The sequence below is a fragment of the Dermacentor variabilis genome, chromosome 11 (genome assembly GCF_050947875.1).
Source record: "Dermacentor variabilis isolate Ectoservices chromosome 11, ASM5094787v1, whole genome shotgun sequence".
Lineage (NCBI taxonomy): Eukaryota > Metazoa > Arthropoda > Arachnida > Ixodida > Ixodidae > Dermacentor > Dermacentor variabilis.
In genome coordinates, this window is record NC_134578.1 from 60,149,490 (window position 1) to 60,172,505 (window position 23,016).

A 23,016-nucleotide genomic window follows, 5' to 3' on the forward strand; every position below is an offset into this window, starting at 1 on the left:
CGCCATAGTTTCGGTTAGTGCGTCGGTGCATTCTGTCTACCACTGAAGCCCAGTGTCTACCCTCTTTTTCATAACTATACATAGGCAATTGTCAGAATGACAGGGCGGAAATAATCTAGCCATAAAGGAGCCTTGCCCGGTTTAAACACAGGAACCACTCGTACAATTGTCCAGGAAGCAGAAAGACATTCCTATACCCACGCATCATGCAGTAATTTTAACAAATTTCTTGTGGCTACAGGACCCAGCTTTTTCAGGGCAGCATATGTGACCCTGTCATGTACAGCTGCTGTCCTCTGGCGACACGATACGAGTGCATTATTAAATGCTTCTAATGAAAACGGCTGATCTCGGTCATGTTGGTGGCTATTGATAGAAAAATTGATCGACGCTTTGACTTCTTCGACGGAATTACTGTGTATGTTTACTGCTGTACTTGGGCGTGTAATAAGCTGACAGAAGTCGTTTGGAACGGTTGTTTCAGGCACTTTCTGGAGTAAAGCTAGAGCTGTGAATGGTTGTAGGTGCGTTACTGGCCCACTTAAAGAGCGCAGAACATTCCGTAATTTTAATGCAGGTGTAAGAGGAGTAAGTGAAGTGCGGAATTCCTGCCAGCGCTTTGTACCTAGGCGCTCGAGCAGCCGACCCATACGCTCTTGCATCTTTTGAGATTCTTTGTTATGTTCAATAAAGCATGTCCGTCGGTATTTTCTTTCAGCTGTGCGGCTAACATCGCTGAACCTTTCGTATTCAGTCTACACCAGTGTAACCTTCAAGAACCTTAACAAACTTTGAACAAAGGTTTAATTAGGCTTCGATTTTTAAACTTATGCCAACTTTCAACTGTAAGGTAGCCTGGAATTGAAGCGTGATCGATAGGATATACAACTGGCCACGCATGCGCTCAGAAGATATTCATTTATAAAATATTTTGCTGACGCACCCTATGGGTATCAAATGACGGAGCGTGAATTTAGGTTTTATACAGCAGAATAGGGTGAGCATGTCACGTAAAGGTGACCATATTCGTAGTTATTTCTCTTTACTGCAATGTGCTGCGCAAACATTAAAACCCATTAAGCAGCCTGATTTACGAAGGATGCGAAGAAATATGAACAGTACTCGGAGATTGCAGTTATGAGCATTTGTAACTCACCCTTTCTTGCTTTCTGTAGAAAACAGTGCGGCATACCCAGTCACCATGGATCCCTACCAAGGTGGAGTTGAAGCACCTGTATGGTGATTTCAGGTAAGGGTCTCGCGGCATCAGGCCCAGGAGGAGACTTTTGTTATTGCTCAGCAACTGTAGAAAGTAGAGTTGGCAACTTGTTTAAGAGGCTGTCATTCACATGAGTAACGTTATAGGAATGAAATTTGTTGAAAACAAAGCAGGTGAAATATGTGGAAGCAACATATTTCATTGTTTTCTTGAAAGGTCCTTGTCACTGCTGGAGAGAGTGCAGATGTTTTTGCCAGTGAGCACCGTAATTTATGCTTGAGTACTGTAACATAAAACCTGCGGAAAATTGCGCACAATAAAGGAACGAGAACGAAGTACAGCGACAGCGTTAAAAGGTTTGTTTGGATGCTGAAAAATATATGCAACGAAAAAGAAGGAAGGCAGTTGCTCTAAAAGAAACACAAAGCAGAGTTGAAACACCACAAAGGGATTTGCATTGAGATAGCAAGAAGTGCCTCAGCCTAAAACCAGTGTTTCTACAGTTCGACTTATTTTTGCCTTTAGGAAGCCAACGTCGCTCAAGTTGAGTTTTCTATTGTTAGGAATTTGTTGATCACTTCATTTAGTTCTTATTGTGAGCTTTTACCCGCCGTGGTTGCTCAGTGGCTATGGTGTTGGACTGCTGAGCACGAGGTCGCGGGATCGAATCCCGGCCACGGCGGCCGCATTTCGATGGGGGCGAATTGCGAAAACACCCGTGTGCTTAGATTTAGGTGCACGTTAAAGAACCCCAGGTGGTCAAAATTTCCGGAGTCCTCCACTACGGCGTGCCTCATAATCAGAAAGTGGTTTTGGCACGTAAAACCCCAAATAATATATTATTATTATTATTGTGAGCATTTTCCATTGATTGAAACCTTAGAGAGGAGAGGCTTCTTTAACAATTGTTTGTTTCTGTTAGAAACGCTAGAAAGGAATCTTGGGCCCGGCAGTAGCACAGCTGTAATATTTGACAAAAAAGAGATAAAACAAGGACTACAATCCTAGTTTAAAACCGCCTTCCATATTTATGTAACCCCTAACACACATATTTCCTTTGCCGTTGCACTATGTAGCAACGGTCAAGGGAAAAGCTGGCAACCTTGTAGGTAGACATAGTTGACGGGTTGCATGATTGGCTGCTTCGTTCTTGGCGGTTGATAGTAAATCATCATCGCAGGTGAAATGAAGCACCTCTCGACCGGCCACTCTGTATACATGATGCAGAAATGCAACCCTCTTAGTTCGGGGCAAAGGTTTATAAAAAATCGTAATTAGTGAGGTAATTTAGATCTTAAGACCGCTGAAACCCGTTCCGACTGCAGTAAGGGTTTCTGGCAGGCTAGACAGGGATGCATCTTGTAGCAGCGTTACAGCTCATTCCAAAGCAGAAAAAAGAAGAAAGGACTGGACGGATTGCTGACCTTCAACTAACAGTTTTATTAATGGCAACTCGGTAGTTTACACGGGACAAGATTACAACAAGATTACAAACGATTACAAAAATGGTTTCATTTGTTTACAAAAATGAACCCATTTCCGAAACGTGCGCGCGAGCTCACGCTACGTCGGACTATCATCATCATCAGCAGCTTATTTTATGTCCACTATAGGACGAATGCCTCTCTCTGCGATCTCTATATTTAGGCCTTAATGGGTGGATCGGCGCACCGACGGCGAGCCCTTTCACGGGCGAGTTGTCGGTTGTCCGTTCCTCTGGGGAACGCACCACGCGTGGCCGTCCCATCCATTTTCCGACAGTGAACTCAACGGAAACGAAGCCGGCGGTAGTGCGCGCGAAACCATTCCCTGACTTTTCCCTTCCCGGCGGAAGCGAAACGGCTCGGATTGGCGGCGCCCGTCGGGCGCGCCTATGGAGCTGGAATCCTTGGTAATGGCTCACGCTCCGGCGACGGCGCAACTGTAAACTCAATAAACCGCGCTTTCCCGCAGCTGCTCCTCTCTGGGAGCAACGGGATTATTGCGTGACTACTTCGCCACCGAAATTGTTAGCCAATACAAGTTTCACTTGAAGAAAGTCGCAGTTTTGCCCGGAAGGCGAAGAAGCGATTGCGATAGCAAATTAGTAGACAGCTGTACGAAGCCAGGACAGTAGTTTTATAGGCGCTATAAACTATAAACTTACTAAACGAACAAGCATGGTGTCTGCATGCACACGCAATCATGAACATATCCCACTCGATGAGCACGGACACTCGCTGTCAAAACGCTGGTGTGAGCAAGTGCGGCAACAGCAGGAGCGAACGAAGTGAGCTTCCTGCGGTCGTTCGCATCAACGCAAGAGCGGCGATAACACTGCGCCCGCAAATGTACGAGCCGTCTGCAGGTCGCTTTCAGGACGCGGCGCGCTTGGCCGTGCAAAGTACACTTGTTGGCGTAGTCCAAGCCGCCCCAGTCCCTCCCGCACTGCCTGCACTCTTTCCTCCATATATGCCGCGCGAGATTGAGCCGCGATCGTCACTCACTTCCCCCTGCGCTCGGTGGCGAAATGCGCACTTGCTGCCGGAGCACAACGCCGCCCCTCCTCCATCCCTCCCATTCCCCCATGTACACCCACAGCCTTTCTGGCGACGAAGACTGCGCGTTTGCTGTCCGCTTTCTTTGGGTGCGCCAGAGCGAACCGCGATCGTCGGCTCCGCTCGCGTTCTTTCACTCGCACATACAGCATTCGACGCGGCGACGGTGTTATCGCCCTTGGACTTTATAGACCGTTTTATCGGGGTAGACGAACGTAGCCTCGAACCTTAGCGCCGCGCCGCTCTCCTCCTCGCATTGGTATGTGCGGATTGCGTTTTCTGCCAGCGGCAGCTTCGAAAGGTAGCGGTTTAATAGCGAATTAGTGTCATTCTAACCTGCTCTGTCTGGGATTTCTGCGATGTCAGATGTCTCAAGGTCGACGGGCTACTACTACTCTGCTGTATTTGGCTGGAAAAAAATTGGCTCTGGCTAAGCTCTGGTTAAACTTAGTCGAGTAACGATAGCTACAGACCCTCGGCTTCGCTTAGGCTTCGCTTGTAGTTCCACATGTTATTAAACTTAGTGGTTTCACGTTTAGTGTTTTCTCCCAACGGCAAGAGCAGTTGCCGCGCGGCGACCATGACGAGGCGAGTTGCCGGATAGTCGAGGCTCGTGGTGTGGCGTGACACAGAGGGCGCGGCGAGCGCGCCAGCTGTGGTGGTTGCCAGGCAACGGCGGACGCGCGCCTGTAGGAGTGGTGGCCGCGCGACGAGCGCAACGAGCCGAGTCGCCGCAGAATTGAGACCCGTGGTGTGGCGTCAGAGTGCGGCCACGGCTCTAAGTGCGGCGACGGGGAAGAGGCGGAAAGCTGGCATAATATAGCTATCGCTACAAAATAACTTTCAGAAGCAAGCGCGACGACTTCGTGGGCACCGCCGCTGTGATAGCAGAGAAGCGTCCGCTTTGTATTGTCAGCGTAAACAGAAATGACTTGATGCCATCGCCTGTATATTCGGCAGGTCTTTTTCGCAGTGAACGCTCGGCGACGAACTGGGAATTCGACACCCATGATCAAACTGGGACATGAAATAAAGGTGAGCTTACGAGTCGGTCAACAATTGCCAATGGATGAAGTTATTTCTTCGTGCACGCACGCACATTAAATTCAGTTTCCTCGAACGTGTTCTAAGATTATCATGCTTGGAAACCAACGTTCTAGTGGAAGTCGACAGATCACGTATTAGGAAAACAGTACCCGCCGACTAAGAAATGAAGGTGAGTCCTTTTCCATTCTGTAACCAAAGCAATGCCTACCGTGTGCCGGCTGGCCCTATTTCACATGCGCTCTCCCGTGCTTCTGAATCTCGCCGGCAAGCTGTCGACGACGCTCACCGCGCGCTGTATTACTGCAGAAAATAAAGTTGCCATTGCAAAGAGTAGTTGTTCGTTCTTCAGCTCTCTCGAGTGGGCGAGGTGCACTTGCACGCACAGGCATTATTCGAGACGTAAGAGTGTGCATGATCTTTTGATGCGTTGCGTGGGTCTGGTTGACCGTGGCATATTCGCGGCGAATATATCATAAGCCCATTTTATCCACGTTAACAGCCCTTTGATTCAGATATTTTTCAGTTCTTTATTTTGTAAAGCTTGATTACGGGATTGCAGATAAACAATGTTTAGAAAATCGTACCGCGAGAATCTTAGGCGGACGAAAGCTTGCCAAACGTGTTTCCTCAGTGCTTCGAATTTAACTGGATTGGGATGCACGCTGGGGCGGCACACCGCATGGCACATGGAGACGCCTGATTGTTGTCGCCTGAGTGACACCTTAATAGAGTTGAAGTGGAGCTCAAGGCTAGACATACAATAATAGCACGTTACATGTATACGTTACGTATCGACAATGTTCAGACTTGACTCGTCTCCTATTACGCCTTTAGGCTCGTCGCCGTTCGATATTGCGCCTATATCGCAGCTAAAAGCTTAGTGACAACACGCTAAGAAGTTTCCAAATCTAAACAACTTGTTGACATCTCTCGAGAAAGCGCGAAATCTTGCTGCTTGTCGGCAACAGCAGGTTCACCGTGCACCTTCCAGCGCGATCCTACATTCCAGCATGACGCCGCCCGATAGACGGCGCTGTGATCGCAATATGGTGGCGCCCTTTGACGGAACACACGGCGATGGCAAAAATTTGGCTAGCGTGTCTATATAATTGCCATCGCAATAAATGTTACTCGCGGACCACCACCTCGCCGTGATTCGCTAACAGCCCCAAAGATAATCCGTCTATCGATAAGCACACGTACTTCTTTCTTGATAGTAATGAAACGCGGAATTTCTTATGCTTCTTCGGCAAACACTTTCCATGGGCAAACAAAGGGTCAACTTTATCGCTTGGCGCAGGACGTACCTGAATGAATCGGAAGTTTCGCACACGTTGTCGGTGGTTGTATTTGTTGTCACTGAACTCTGTCTAATACGACTGTATGTACCACGCGAATTGAATAGTACTTTCTGGAACACACGCTGGCACCAGCAACCACGCTGGAAATTTCGACGAGTCATGAGTCAAAACCGACTCGCGTGACCCACTGGTCACATTTCGGCGATCGTCGGCTGTGCTCGCCGGTATTGTTGAGCTTTGAGTGCCACATGTTTAGCTGTCATCATCTTCAAGCACAAAGATAGAAGAGTTCATGAACTTACGGAATGAAGCCTTTCACATAAAAAGGTTGCGCAATGACTGTACATCCGAGCCATCTCTCGTTTTGCTAGATTGTGAAACGCACTTGCTGAGTAACCATTTGCACGTGTCGTAGATTTCCTACGCACGAAGGTAGCTGGTTTATTGGCGTTTTCTTTTCCAAGCATTTTGTTCAATAAGCGTTAGTTAGCGCTCATCCTGTGTCCTTCTAACTGTGTGTCTTCCGTTTGTTATCGCGCTGATTAATAAGTATGCATTCATTCCAACTCGCGCATATGTAGCTTTTGACAGCGTGTTCTCCTACGCCGTCGCGGCAACGTGACCTCTGGTGAAGGTGCTTCTGCTTTCATGTACCGGACGTAACCGCAAAGCCACGATCCAAGCCTGAACCGCGCGGATATCATCTGCGTAAGCATGAGCCATCGAGCTAACCACTTGCCGCCTGCATGAGCACGGACTTCTACCTGAAACGACCAGGACAACTGCTGCACCGTAGACAGCTGCCATAATGACGGACGCAGCATTCCCTGCAGCCATCATACTGAAGCAGCCCAGGGAGCCACCTACCTTCCTTAGAGCTTTGTAGAACGACAGACAAACACAAACAGCTCGGGAGTTTTGAAAGAATCTAAGCCTTCGACAGCTGAGCCTCTGAGAGAAAGTTGCGCTATGTATATTCGTCCCTGGAAGATGCCGCGGGGACTTGGTTCGAGAACCGTGTGTCCACTCTTATATACAACGTTTGACCTATTCCGCAGTAGCTTCCCTAGGGCCTTCACGAGCGTTGTACGAAAAGAAAGGGCCGAAGTTCTACTCGAAGCCCGAGTGCAGCTGCCCAACGAGAGCGTTGTAATATTCACGGAAGAAATTACACCTCCATACCCACGTCAGGCCCCGCCACAATTCCGTGGCCACACAACGCCGCCGCTGCAGCAAGCCAGCCCGCCCGTCGGCCCGCGCATGTCCCTGTGGAAGACGTTAGAAGACGTACACCTTGCGCCCCCCCCCCCCCCCCGACTGCCGCCCACTGTGCTTACTCCTGATTGAAGTAAGTTTTCACAAATACTGGGGAATAACAATTTCAAGCGGTTTAGGATGGAGACTCACGTTGATAACATTACTAGCACAGCCCTGTACAGCGGCTGTTCGTGCTCAAAAGACGTCTCAGCATAGTACCACTAAATACCGAACTAATAGCTCATAGAACACTTGTCAGATCTATAATAGTATACTAGTCCTGTCTGTATCCCTCTTACTAGTAATAGGTGAGCAAAATAGAGACAGCACAAATAGAAGCAATACCGTTTATTTTCAATAAGTAAATACTTACAGTCTATCCAACACTACTACTTTATAACGCTGGCATCCTAACACTACAAAACCAAACCAAACTAACACGGCTAAGGCTGATGTTCCAGTTTCTACATAAGAGGATAAAAACTGACACCTCAATAATTATATCTCACTAAAATGGAAGACCATCTCGTCATAAGCACTCCCATAAACTAATTGAATGCATTTTCAATCCCAATTGCTTCAAATACTAATTTTTTCCTCTAGCAATTAAAGACTGCAAGTGAAGCCCACTGTAACGATCGAATCATCATTAAACAGGTTTATTTGGAAAACTGAGAATAAATTGCTTGCTTCACAAGTAGCGCAAACGTCATCGTAGAAACAATAAACTTACTGAGTGTTTAGCCTATGCCATACTTATAAATTTATTGTTTTTCTGTTTGTTCTGTGTAGACGGTGAAACCAAGTCAGCTTTCTGATGTATTGTTCAAATAGCAATGTATAATGCTTTGCATGTATGACTCTGTGAATTCAATCGACATTTTGTGCACTTTCCCTGCTATAATCTCTGACGAGGTTGGCAGTATTCTTAAATAAATAAATAAATAAATAAATAAATAAATAAATAAATAAATAAATAGAAACAGTGCTTAGGAGACGATAGTTCGATGGTTTGCATTGTGGTGTGCTACTTCCAGTGAAAGAAAAGGATAGTGCCTGCTTTTTATCATACGACAATGTGCCGTACTGGCTGTATTTGCTTTCGAAGCGTGCACTCGCATTCCAAATTGAAGGTATGAAAAAAGCCTTGCCGCTTAATAATGACAATGACTTTGCGCTTGCTTAGCTCGAGGTTGTATGTTCGTCCCCGGCCACGGCAGCCTTATTTCATAGCCACAAAATGCGAAGACGCTGGTGTACTTCAATTTTCGGGCTCGTTAATTGAACCCAGGTGATCACAGTTTTTTATTCAAAAGAACCTTACAGGCCCTATGGAAGGGCATAAAGTAAGGGGGGCATATTGAACAGTAAGAGGTATAAAAAGTACAAATTTCTAATAGGAACAGTGCTATAAAAAGATTACCATGTTACACAATATTGAAGGCACTAGGAATACAAAGCAATATCTGAAGGCACACGAACACTTGTTACTGTTAACATAGCAAAGGAATTCCGTTTATGAAAATGATATACAACATGGCAAAAATGCACGATAATATACACTAGATTGGTCACTCGTGAACGGTAATCCAGAGCACCCTGCTAAGGCGTCTCTCGTAATGAGATCATGCTTCTGTCACTTAAAACAACAGAATATTAGAAAATAGTGTTGCCTGTGACCACTGAGGCATCGAGGAAACTACTGAACACGTTTTTTGCCGTTTTCCTCAATACAGCGCAAACAAGCAGACACTCGCAATAGCGTTCGCCCATCTTGATGACCGGCAGCTTTTGGAGCAGACAGTGTTGGAATACTAACTTGTCCAGTCGCCATACCACAGGTCTCTCAAGGCGCTCTTGAAGTTGTTAGGTAATTTCGAGTGGCCTATTAGAGAGACTGTAGTTCTCACTGGTGTTGTCTTTTATTTTCGAGCCTTTGCTTTATCTACCTTGAATTCTTTCCACCTTTCGTTTCGACATAGCCTTCTCCCAGTGCAGGGACGCAAAGATGAAGCTCTTCCAGTTAACCTCCCAGCATTTCTCCCCTAATTTAACTCTCCCTCTAAAACCATCTATGTGCTTTTTGTAACATACTCATTTGCTTCAGTCACAATTCTTTCTTTTCTAGATATAATGTAGGCGAGAGTCGGGCTTACCTCTTTTACTATCCGGGTCGAGCCTAACGATTCTGAAAATGAATAAATGCCGTACACCTTGATCTCGGAAGCTTCGCTTTTGGGCAATGGTGAGAAACATTAAACAAGAGATAAAAATAAAAAAAAATGAATGGTGATCTGTTGTGATTTGTTCGATATGCGATGCTGTAAAAGCGAACGTAACGTAAATATAAATAAACTAACTATTTTACAGCACAGTGGATGATCAGGGGCAATATATATCAAGTTATATTTTGTTATACAGAAAGATTGCAGAAATCTTTCACGCTGCTTCAATCGATGTTATGCAAAACATTTTGCAGATAGCTGTCTATGCAGCATCGTTCTTGGTTTAAGGAAGCATTACCAGGTGGTACCAGTTATCAGTACCAAAGTACCACATGTTACCGCTATCAGTACCAAAGCGTTACAACGTCTCTGCGTAGACAGAGTAGGTGCATGTGTAACGAAAGCGTACGTGTGTGATTACAGGCGAAAGATGAGGATGGCGGCGACAATTAACGTATAGCGGCAACGGCATGAATTATGCATCCGTTCGATGCGAATTTACGCAAGCCGAATGTTGGCTTACCTGCCGTGGTTGCTTAGTGGCTTTGTTGTAGCGCTGCTGAGCACAAGGTCGCGGGATAGAATCTCGGCTACGGCGGCCGGATTTGGATGGGATCGAAATGCGAAAACACCCGTGTACTCAGACTTAGGTGCACGTTAAAAAAACCTCAGGTTGTCAAAATTAATCCGCAGTCCCCCCTCACCCCCCCCCCCCTACGGTGTGCCTTATAATCAAAGCGTCCATTTGGCACGTAAAACCCCGTAATTTCATTTCAATGTTAGGTTTTACATAGGTATTAACGGGCTTAAGTGACAGATAAACGGATTGTCACATGATCTGTGACTAAGTGCTATACATTCCTACGCACATATGCCGACGTTAAGATAACGAAAGCATTTGTACCCTGGCGATGAAATAATAAAATGCGACTTACCTAGGACGATCGTAAAGGTGGTATAGCGTGCCACAATTTCTGTGTAGCGTTAGCTACTTCGAGGGAAGTTCTGGAGACTGTGGCTTGGTCCCAAGGACGGGTGCATTAAAGCGCACCTACTGAAGGCGCGAGCTCTCACAAGAAAAGCGAAAAAGATACTGGCACATAGCGCATGCGCTAAGCATTTAACGGAGCATGTAGGCTTTGGCGCGAGAACTGTTGGCGTGCGATAGTGACCCTGTGTTTAGATGATTGTTCTGCTATGTTCGAAGGCCGAGCTTCAGTCGTGCATTGTTCTTTTATTAAATCGAGCCGATAGAGGAACCTACTCCAAGCAATATGCCTAAAATGAGCAAAAGAAAGCCTCGCAGAAAGAAGTATGTGTAACGCCTCTGAATATGGTGCCATATCGTAGAATATATTTATGACTTCGCAGAGTGCACTCAGACACGCCGCGTCTTTATGCAGCGTCTGGAACGATGAATTAGCTACGACATATTCCATTCCAATTCTGAGCTTCCAGACATGCTCTATAAAGGTTTAAATACCCCTGCTTAGTTATATTCAGTTATTGCGCATATTTATTCGAATCAGCGAGGGTCACGACATTTACAATCGCGATTTACATGGATAAATTTGGCGGCACGGCATGCGCCAAACCATGTGTACAAACCCGCCTGTCTTTGTGTGTTTGGGCATATCGTTGATAAATCTGCTGAACGATATCACAGATGAAATCGGTTACGCTTGCAAGTCAACGACCGTCGCCTATCGAACAATATTGTGAAGTCCCAACAGCGACAGCCACCTTCTACTAAAGCCTCTGTCTTGGATACGTGATCAAATCAATGGCTGTAGGTAACCCATCCTGCTCTTTGTAAAGAATGCCCATGACCTTCAGTAATTCAGTTGCATTACAGGAAGCACCAAACTACTTTCTGAAATATGCTTAAATTTGCCTGTTAGTACGTAAGGCGACCGGCCGTGGTAAGGCCTAGCTATTCATCCTCTTGAATGAACTATTGTTGCCCCATGCCTGAACCTATTGTTTCCATTTGTTTGGGATTGGTGGCTTATGCTGCTTAAACTATTGATTACAAAGGTTGAGCTAAATCTGGGAATGCTTCTACTTTGCTCGACGAAAAGATCTAACAAATTCTTCAAACGCTAAAAGAACATACACCGCCAGCCTCCGAAGGTAAACGTGATCAGCCTGCGCTTCAGAAGAACGTAAAAGAAAACGGAGATATATTGCAGGAACGTTGATGCTTGTGCGAGTGGCTACGGATCCAAAATAAAGCAACAGTAGCGCGAAACAAGAATGAGAAATGGTCTTCCGCGCCCCAAAACACCTTGGCCAATGGTGTGCTCTGGTTAAAAAAAAGAAAGGAAAAAAACTTTACAAGAATTTTCAGGAGTGGACATATAAAGATGGCTGTGCATAAATGTACATTAAACGCATCCCTCGAACTTTGTTTACATGCGCAGTAAACGGACCCAACAGTGCTATTTCTGGAAGACTTGGCGTATATCGTTCCTTTTAGCATGTTTCACGTTTCACGCTTTACAGCTAAATACCTCCTTCCTCCATGTCAGTTCTCATTTTGTGGATTGCGCTACAGCGGGCCTTAGTGGGCGCAGGCGGTGGTGATCGGCGTGTTAATTACTGCTACAACAACTGCCGCACTTGCTTTCATAGCGTTCATGTGCACTTACACAGATGAAAAAAAAATACATTCTATTTGGTGCCTCTCGACGCGATACTGAGACAACATGTGCTTCTCGCAAAATAAACCAATGACACAATTACGCTCCGCTAGCGATCCTTCTAAGCGATTGGTGCAAATGCGCCTGTGTTGCAGTACATCGAAACTAAGAACGTGTTGATGTAATAACTGCAATGCCGAAATTCAGAAATGTCAGCTAACCAAAGCATCGACGCGCAACTCTTCCACGAAGAGTTAGCTCCACTAACCAGTATTACCCGCTGTGGTTGCTTAGTGGCTATGGTGTTGGGCTGCTAAGCACGAGGTTGCGGGATCAAGTCCCGGCCATGGCAGCGGCATTTAGATAGGGGCGAAGTGCGATAACACCCTTTTATTTAGATTTGGGTGCACGCTAAAGAACCCCAGGTGGTCTCAATTTGCGGAGTCCTTCACTAAGCGTGCCTCATAATCAGATCGTGGTGTTTGCACGTAAGAGCCCATAATTTAATTTTAATTTTTTAACCGAGTATTCTTCAGTTTTTGTTCGTGAGCCGGCCCGAGTTACCCATTTGCTTTGCCCCCACAAGCAGCCTCTTGCTGCTTCTTCGGGAGACTGCTTGATTCCTATCATTATGCAGACCACTAACACACACTTAAGAATATGTAACGCGATTTACGGCATGTTAGAGAGGTCGTGGTTCTGCATATTTTGAAAACACTTTTTGACCATGTCCGTATACACACTTTTACTTTGGTGCTGTCCCGCCCACTAAATGTAGTTAATGCCGTAAAGACGGGGTCCTGCACAAACCTGCTGGAGAATATACCTGGCACAGGTAACGAGGAAGGCAATCAGTGCAAGCGCTAGCCCCTTTGCCAGCGCGGCTTCCAGCTCACTTTTCAAACAAAATGAAGGTTTGTCAAGTGTCTTTGTGTGTGCAATACACATTATAGATAAAAGGTTACAGTAGAGCTTGCGCAGGGCGCACAAAAATTGGCCTTCGGAATCGCCAAAATCCACAAACGTCATGTGGCAGAAAGCCGGAATCTTTGAGGTCAGTGGTTAACATTACAAGTTGTCACAATCGGCCTTCATGGGTAGTGACCTTCGAACCTATCCCAGCCTGCTGCGACGCGTCGCTTTGTGAAGCCAACAATGCGCCTCTTTTGGACAACCAACCAGTACCAGCAAGGCTAGCCACGTTTAGCGGACCGAGTATGATTAGTTGGTTCGCTGTCGCCTTCACGGTCTACTTGGAGCAAGAGAACTCCTGGAAAAGGGCGTTTTACGGCGCTTACCCACGGGCCCCACTAATCGTCACAGTCGCTTGACAGACGCGGCGGCTAACTGCGCAGTCAGCTCTGGAATCAAGAGGCGCCAGCTTGAGTCAAGTGTGGCAACCCCTGTTACGAGGACCCTGTCTGCTTGGTATGTTGAGTGAAACAAAAGCACGGCAATGAGTGTGTGATCTCTCGCCCTAAAAGGTGGGTCGACTATGACGACTTTGGACGGTCCGATCGGGCGAAGGTTGGACGGTAGTTTTCCTTCACGTAGAGATCTAGGGAAGAGAGAGGGTTTTTAAGCAGCCGTGTTCGGCTGCTCGGTGTGCTTCGTGCTTCGTTTTCAGTCGTGGCAGACTGATGAAATGTAACTGTTTTAGAGCGCAGCTCTTTGGCGTCCGTTCCTGGGTTTCGCGTCGTCGTCGGCGTTGTCGTGGGCCTCGTAACCAGCTCCGCCCCCCTTTCATCCCCCCAGCGCTAGCAGCGACCGACTGATACCGCTGGATGCCGCTGACGCCGCTAGAGAGTCAAGATAACGTGACTGCATAGAACACCGTCGCCGCCATGCAGAAAGAGGAGGAAAGGGTCCCCCCCCCCTGTTCTTGTGTGGCGGATAGGGTGCTCTTCAGTTGCCGACGCGCCGGTTATTTCACGTAGGCCCCGGCACGTCGACGAATACGTGACCACCTTCCCACGGCTAGACCTGGTTCTTAGCGCTGCGGAAGCGAGGGTATCATATTGTTTGTGTCGGCATCAGCGGCGTTGTCCCTGAAACCAACTCCGCAGCTGGGGTTGACTCACTATCGGCGTCAGCGGCATCAGTCAGTCGCTGCTATCTCTTCTCTCCTCCCTTTATCGTGTTGTCCGCTTGCTGCGCGCGCTTCTGCCCCCATCGTTTGCCGCTGGGTGTACACGCCGCCCCCCTCCCCCCTCTTCCTGCGAGTCTCCGGTTGTCAAAGCGCCGGCTCGAACTTAATTCCTTTCTTCGCTCCTCCTCCAATGCAACCCCTGTGCGGTGGCAATCAGAGAGCCAGATCGGTGGCGGCGGATCTGTATATGTGCACCGCCCGAGCCGAAATTGCCGCTGCCGTTCGCCCTGTGCGGTGGCAATCAGAGAGCCAGTTCGGTGGCGGGGGATCTGTATATGTGCACCGCCCGAGCCGAAATTGCCGCTGCCGTTCGCCACTGCGAAATTATCTGCCAGTTCTTTCTGAGCCATGAGCGAGACGACCGATGGAAGTCCTCCGTCTCCTGCTGCTGCTGCTGCTGCTAAACGAGCTGCCAGAGCAGAGGCCCAGCGCCGTCGCCGTCAGAATCCAGAGGTGCGTGCCGCCGAAGCAGAAGCTTACCGTCGCCGCCGTCGAGATGATCCAGGAGTACGCGTCGCCGAAGCAGAGGCTAAGCGCCGCCGCCGAGAAGACCCTGCCGTTCGCGCCGCCGAAGCGGAGGCTCATCGGCGCCGTCGAGAGCAACCAGCAGTAAGCGAGGCTGAAGCAGAAGCTCATCGCCGCCGCCGAGAGCTCTCAGCACAGGAGGCCGCCTGGTGTTTGCTCAAGCAGGACATGTCGCAGGCTAGTCGCAAAATTGTCTTTGCGTCGGTGAAACAGCTTATTTGCTGCGCTCAAATTTCGCATTAGGAAGTAACGTAATCGTCGGTTATTTTTTGTTTTCCTTTTCAAATTGAAATTGATTTATTCGTTATAGATTACAGATTATAAAAAATAATATATACAGAAGGAGGAATAGTCAATAGTCAATAGCCAATAATCAAAGACTGTATCGGGACCTCCCGTATCGTTCTTCTGTCTTTGTGTAGATATTGTAAATAAATCCCGTACTCCTAGTACTCGATGAGAGCATATTCCTCTCTTCAACCACGTCGCAAGCGTGGATGAGTTGGATGTCGGGATGGGCCCGCTACGATATTTTTACATGCCCACACTCCAACTCTTACAAAGTAGAGAAACGATAGCAAGTCGGCCGTTTCGTTAGAGTTGTGGTAAGATCGATTGCCACGCTGGGTTCCTGAGTTCAGCACTAGTTTATTGAATTTTATTTTCTTTCGTTTCTGTTGCTGTTGCTGCGGTTTGCCTGACGTGGCTAAAGCCTTTTTCGCCAATTGCCTCTGTCAGTGAAAGATTACAGCAAGCAGTGGGTTCTCACGTCTATAGTGGATAGCCACATTCATCGGACTTTCGGGCTACGCGTTTTAAGCATGTTTATTGCATTGTTTTCGTATGCGCTAAGGAGCCCGTGTAAGGACAAAGGAGCAAACGTAGTAGAAAAGTACCGCAACAAATTTAATTATACACATGACGTGATGGTGCAATAATTGGGGCTGTAGAACGACAGTTACAGCGGGCTGCATGCTGTACTTTGCCATTGTCAAATCTAAGTGGCGAAAATAATTTTTTTTTGTCCACGTTTGAAGAAAGGCTGTGAAGAAAAACAAGCAACAAGGCACTTCTGTGTCGTGCATTTGTTGACCATTTCGGGGCATGTTAATTATTTTCTTTAGAAACAAAAATAATTTGGCACGAGACATAATGCAAACGTTCTTCATCCAGAAACTGAAGAACATGCATTAGTGGGCGTTCAGGTGATTTATCGCTGAGACAAATTTGCTAGAGGCGTTTTGAACGCTGCTTGAGCGATGTGTTTTTCATTTGAGGCATTTTGATACCTGATCTGTGTCATTTTTATTTGCGTTTGATTTTCGTCCCTCTTTTTTGTGATTTGCACTTGTGTAAAGTGAACTTTTCTTAATTTGTGGTAAATGTGCAGTTCGTTCTGCTTGTTTCTAAATACAGGGTTGTCTGAATAAACAAATAAATGCAAATAAGCGCCTGTGGTGACTATTCTTATCCTACCTCGTTAATTCGCACTACCTTCACTGATATATTACTTATTTGATTTGCTTGGCGTAGTAGTTCTGCGGAAACCCGCAAGGTAGAGAGAAGTAATTAATAAAGGGAAAATACAGGGATTTTCCCTTTATTAATTATTTGATTTGCTGTTAGTCATTTTCTCCTGTTATTGCTATATGTTGTTTTTCTTAGCTCATCACGCAATACTCTGGCTGAAACTTGTCAGGTATGTGCATAAATAAACAAATAAAAAATTGAAATTTCATTAAAGGGACCCTGAAACGATTTTGACGATTTTCTACAAACGTACTGAGTCGTTAGAGTAGGTCCTTCTGATCATTAATTGACACGTCTAAGTGCTGCGCGTAAAGCGTGTAATTTATTATAAGGTTTTCAAAATGCACATCGCTGCCGATCGCAGCACACTGCTCGGCGAAATGTTAAGCCGCCCCTACCCATATGACGTCAGTGGGGCGAGCTATCCGATTGGCTGACCAGGGCGCGTAATCGATAATTTTTTCAACTTTATCGTAAACAAGTGATGCTCGTAATAGTTGGAATGTTAGTTAATTTGTTTTTACGAAAAGAAAGTAACATAAAGAGAATGCACAAGAAAAATTTTTCTGTACACTTAAGCACTTCCGGCACACAACAAGTGTCGTCTGCTTGTTTCACAACGCACTCCATTTCGATGAGAGCTCCGCGGTCAGAGTCGATCTCAGTTTTTTCGCGAGCACTATGATTCGACTCTGTTGCCTTGTGGACTGCAAACGTAGCGACTGGCAATATGTCAAGCTGCGACATGGTATCCCTCTGCAAGGCAGCGTACGAGCGAACTGGCTGCTGCGCATCGGACTGCCGCTATCCGATTGGCACCAGGATTTGTGCGTTTGTGGGCGTCACTTTACACCGGAAGATTACTAACGCAATAGCGTTTTGCGAGTCCGGCATTAGGGTAAACGCAAGCGCAAGGCTGTGTCCCCTTGCGTGTCGTTTCAGGGGATGAACAAAAGCGGAAATGTGAACGGTCTGCACGGTGCTGCCACCTGGTGGCATAGAGCTCAACCACACACAGTAGCAGTAACAGAACGTATTCTTTGCTGCTGGTGTAAATTTTTCGCAGGAGTGTAATGGTTAACACTTTGTTTTTGAAAGTGTTTAAAATGCTTTACACTTGGTTAGAGTAATACTAGCTCTTCCTTTGACTGGTTAAGCTCTGCGCCAACGGGGGGCATGGACCGTGGAGACCGATAAGGCTGCTCACGTACGTCTACGCTAAAGTTCCTTCATCGGCTTGAGTTTATGCCTCCACCGTTCCGTCGAAACTTCAGCTAGTGTGTGATTACCGGAATACCAGACACGTTCGGCGCTACGACAGAATGCTCGCAACGCATGCTGATTCGATAGCTCTCGCTTGGGGTCGCGACGGCCAAGCGGCTAGCGGAGAGGTTTCGCGCGGGTGGGGGCGGCCCTCCAAAACAACCGGAAGTGGACGATGTGACGTCGCATCGTGACGCGGAACCAGTGAAGGCGGAGCTTAGGCCCGATCGCTCGGCGAACGAGTTGAGGAGGAAGAACATGGCTAGGGAGGAGGGCAACTTCTAATCGCTTGTAACTCCATTAATATGTAACGCTTCACATAAATTGTGGTGCGAATGTTCTACTTAAGCTGTACCCTACGCGTCTACAAAATTTGTCGAAACCATTTCAGGGGCCCTTTATTTAATTTGCAGGGAAACTAACTAAACATGAATCTGGCCTTCCAATGATCATTATAATGTGAAAGGTGGTTTATCAATTAGGAAAACAAATTAAAATGCTTTCCCATTATTTTGATGATGTCAAAATCTGCCAGGGGCTCAATCTCATCAATAAATGACCTACGGGACCAGCTGAATATAACGTCAGATGAACTGTAGAACATCTACGGGACCAGCTGAATATAACGTCAGATGAACTATAGAACATATACAAGGTTACACAAAATTACTAGTCTCTCGCTGCTAAGCAACAGTAAAGTTTGATCATGCAATTTCTTGAAAAGAGCCAGATTTTGAGGAACTCCTCAAAGTAAAAAATAACTACCTTTTCGGCCCATACAGATTTCTCGAAACATGTTCTTTGTTGCGGGAAGCGTCCATGGGAAAGCACGGGAAATGTTATGCAAAGCGGAAAGAGTTGCCGTCTTATTCACGATAACCTTTTGATTTACAAAGAAACGTATTTCTGCGATGAGGCTAGCTCACGAAGGAAGCGCTGCCAATGTACTTGTCAGTCAGGCAATAAAAACAACAACGACAGAAAACGAAGACGCTTCCAGATGCTCGGTTATAACCCTAAATGCATGTATAATCCTAAATAAAATCTCGGATATTGAAAGCATCATTCCCGAGCAAGAACCCGACGTGTTATTTGTAACTGAAACCAACTTGAAATAGCAAGAAAGAAAATCTCAAAGCCAGCCGACATCCATATCCTTCCGGTAACTATGTGATCATACAGTGATGTTGAGCTATCTTTTGTGACAGTGTCACAAGTTCAGACGAGAATGAGGCCTTGGTGTCTGGCAGATGGCGTCTAGCCAACAGGATCGCTGCGATTTTGCTGCGATCGCTGCGCTGAGTTCAACCCGCCATGGTTGCTTATTGGCTATGGTGTCGGGCTGCTAAGCACGAGGTCGCGGGATCAAATCCTCATGGGCATACGGCCGGCGATGGTCACCCCCACTTACCGCGTTTGCATCACATTGTTGAGTCACCCGTCAGTGTTGATCACTGGGATGTTGGTTCTAATTTGTCAACACGCTTTGGATCCGCTTGTCTGCACCTCAGCTCCCAACGTTTACAATCGTCGTTGCGCCCTTCTTTGTCACCTGTGCATTGTCACTCGCGACCCAACCCGACGAATCAAGTACCACCGCACTAATGGCAAGTACTGCAACATTCTCAAAATGTTGAAGGCGTCTGCTATCTCTACAAAGCGTTCGTGAAGTACAAGCTGCAGGAGCAGCTATGTTTACAATTGATGACGCGCGCGCTGTAGTTTCCGTCATATTTGAGGTGCATGTCCCAAACTCGGTAATGCAACCATAGCTCCATGTGGCCTTGTACATTACATCACCAAAATACATATAACTGAAGCACCAGCCACGTGCAATACCAGGGTGGTTATGCACGGCCATATATTCATAACTGCAATGTCTTCCTGCAAGAATGTGAGCCGGGGATTAGATTTTTGCAATGATAGCAACATCACTGACAGCGCACATGGTGAAATAGAGTGGTCTGTCATTTACGACACTCTGCCGGCCGCCGGTCCTACACCTCAAACTATTGTTGTTGCTGCAGAGTTTCTGCAGCACTGGGCCGTTTCAAAGAAATGATACCCTCACACGTGATGTAATATAGATGCCCTAAAATTTGTCGTCATTTCCATTTGCACTAATGTTGAAAAGTTTCAAATAATATTGGCGATCAAGTGGTAAGTGCGAGAGAAACGCGTTCTCATTAGATCACATCTCCTCTAAGACCTGGATCCGTGATTTATACCATATTCACCACACTGCAGAGTGCTGTTCAGGCGCTTACTCGTCACATAACCAGGAGCGAAGGGCAACTCACTGTGCCGGAGCAGACCACCGTCAGTTGCACTAAATGAAGTACATACATACATACATACATACATACATACATACATACATACATACATACATACATACATACATACATACATACATACATACATACATACATACATACATACATACATACATACATACATACATACATGTTACGTGACCGGTTTATCGCACTTCATACCCACTTTTTTATTTGAAACACGTAGTACTAACTCATTAAACAGATCTCTCTATTGGATAGCTCGTCGACTGTAATTATCTTATAAGGATAACACGGAAGATGTCAACTCATTTCCAGACATTGATGATTGGTATAATTTTTTAATAGCGCTGAATCTTTCTGTCATGGGGCCGGCGTTCTGGCTACTTGGAAATGCTATTGCTGTGAAAAATATCCGCAAGCTTCGTTTGTGAGATATAATGGGATGGAATAATTCCTCGAATAAGATATCATGGGCTGGAATCATGCCTCTGTGACCTTGTAGTCTCCCTGCCATTTTTTGAGCATATGATTGATGACAACGGTTTTCGGAGCTGAAAACATCTGCTGATGTTACTTTGACGACATCGCTGAATCCTCTGAGCTCTGGCATGAGTCAACAACGCTGGCCTCCAGATGCGTGCTTTTGAACTGTTCGTCATCGCACAACGTCAGCACCGGCCTTTAGGAACCGTCCCTCGTCTTCTGCCGGGCAAACAATGGACTCTTGGTTCCTGGGGATCACCACACCCCATATGCTGAGAGAGCTGCCCTTCCTCCGCCTGAGCATTCTGATGTCGTTTTGGCAATTCTGTGCAAATTCGCGCTCCAACGCGATGCTCGTCGAAAAATTCTCAGTAGTAGAAGCTGTGTATACTTGCAGCCCCACCTAACTACTATCTTATAGTCACCACACGCTGAAAATCACTTTCTATGCTCACCCCACTTTGACTAGGGAATAATTGTCCCTATTTGTAACCTATGCCTTTAATACCACGTTTATAGCAATTACTTGTTTTTCCCCATTCTTTTTGTCGTATGGGGGAGAATCCTTTTGCGTGCTACTGCCATTCTAGTATGGTGCCTCCGAGTAGCGGTTGTATTTGTGAAGCAGCAAATGACGAAGGCAAATTTTGACGACTTGCTGATTTCCCAGCGAGAGAATTTGAAGCTTGCCGGCAGAATCGGCACAACTGCCTCCATCATTCAGTTGCACAATCCGCTTCCTGTTCTCTTTCGTTCGGCGAAGCTTCAAACTCAATACCATGGGCCATACCCTGTAGTCAGCCGAACATACGGGAGACGGGGGAGAGTTTACCACGACAGAGTGCACGGCCGTCGCATTAAACTTAACCATGATACCGTCATTCTGACTCGATCGTAGGTCCCCATACTGGCTGATTTTCTATCGCTGATATTGTAATGACGAAAGGTGTCGGATCTCGCGCTACGTTATGAGTGCGGAACGCTCTGAGCTGCTATAGGCTAGCCTTCGTTATACAAGGTGTTTCTTTATGTGAAAGACCAGTTTTTTTTAAGGGAAAATGTCACATCTAGGTCCTCGCGGGAGATGTGCTACGTGGCTCGGCGAGTATTAGCAGAAACAAGCTATAACAATATTTCGTTAATTAAGAAAAATATGCTATTTAGCGAAATGTGCTAATTAGCTTTCAATTACTAATTTTACTGCACTAGCAGTCCCGTCGAAAGTAAAGCCTAGATGTTGAGAAATCTTGTATAATTTGTGGAAATTTGCAACTAGCATCCCTGTCTCCGAAATCTGCTATACAAGTGCCTCGGTGTTCGAGATAAGATTGTCCTGAAGTGTTAGAAACACACTTTGGCGAATATGTTAACTTGAACGCCCACGTATCTGGTACCACGCTTTAAGTTCGCACATCTAGAAAATGGTGCTGGTTACGGAATTTTTGGTAAGCAGATAAGACTTGGCTGCTTCTTGGCTTCTATTTCACAATTAGCACATGTGGTAGAAAGTTAATAAGCCAAAAAGCTTATTCGGGAAGTGGTGTTCATTGCCGCAAGTATCGCAGAAGTGTTAATTTGTGTCCGTCCTAATAATGTAGCCTATCAGCGAGAACGGCTGTGGCCTAGACACGACACTTTCAAGTATACCAAGCTAAGAATATACCTTCTACAGGCTCCGCTGTGTCGAAGATCGCAATGATTGCTATCGGACCCTTCTTTTTATTCCGATTAAATAGAACAGTGCAGACCTTTCTTCAAGACTATCACACTATACAACACCAAATGCTTTCTATTTTGCAACTTTGAAGCTGCGTATAAGTGTGTGCACCTGTACTGCAGACAAGGACGTAGGCGGGCGTTGAGACTTCGCTAACGAGATATGACAACAGAGAATGAAAGCTACACTATGCCTCCACATCGGTGTGAGATTATTATCAGGGCCTCAAGATCCCCGTTATCACTAGTAAAGAGCGTTTTCCAGGCATTTGTGTGGCTGAATTTTCACCTGAGTGTGTAAGCATTGCCTGCACCTGTCGCTACGCTTCTTGTGTCTACAGAGAGGGTCTTCGTGCCATCTTCCTGATTTTCAGCTCACAAGTCTAGGTGTTGCCGTCTTACATGAAGGACATCATGAGTTCAAAGGAGAAGGCTTTCTTACATGGCAAGTGGCCAGGCAGAAGCCTGGCGGCCGCCAAACCAAATATAAGGCTGAATTGTAATTTCAAAGACAATGCAGTGACAGCTGCTTATAACCAGATCTGTTTACAGGAGTGTTGCTGGATGTGTGCGGCATAACAAAGCTGTACGCAGCACGATAACAGTTACGTGCCTGATATAGAGCAGTTCCAGTTATCAGAAATTGTTTTATTATTTCCGGCGCACCACAGAGTACCTCTTCTAACTCAAACTATGGCGCGAACATTTCGCGAACTTTCCAAACTTACAGAGTGCCTGAACGTGCGAAAATTAGCGCACCAAAACAGGCATTCATTGCCTGACAATTACAACTGCTTGGTTCACGCAAAATCGATAAGCACT

The 23,016-nt window shown here is 46.3% G+C and overlaps 1 protein-coding gene across 2 annotated transcripts in view; it reads right to left on the reverse strand.

Moving 5' to 3' along the window:
• Nucleotides 1-23,016, reverse strand: part of LOC142564096 (uncharacterized) — a 41,864-nt gene that overhangs the window by 13,252 nt on the left and 5,596 nt on the right. For both annotated transcript variants that reach the window (XM_075674952.1, XM_075674953.1), the window contains exons 3-4: nucleotides 9,518-9,549; nucleotides 1,157-1,303 (exon numbers count right to left, since the gene is read on the reverse strand). In XM_075674952.1, the coding sequence (XP_075531067.1) occupies nucleotides 1,157-1,303; nucleotides 9,518-9,549 (179 nt within the window). The remainder of the gene's footprint in view (nucleotides 1-1,156; nucleotides 1,304-9,517; nucleotides 9,550-23,016) is intronic.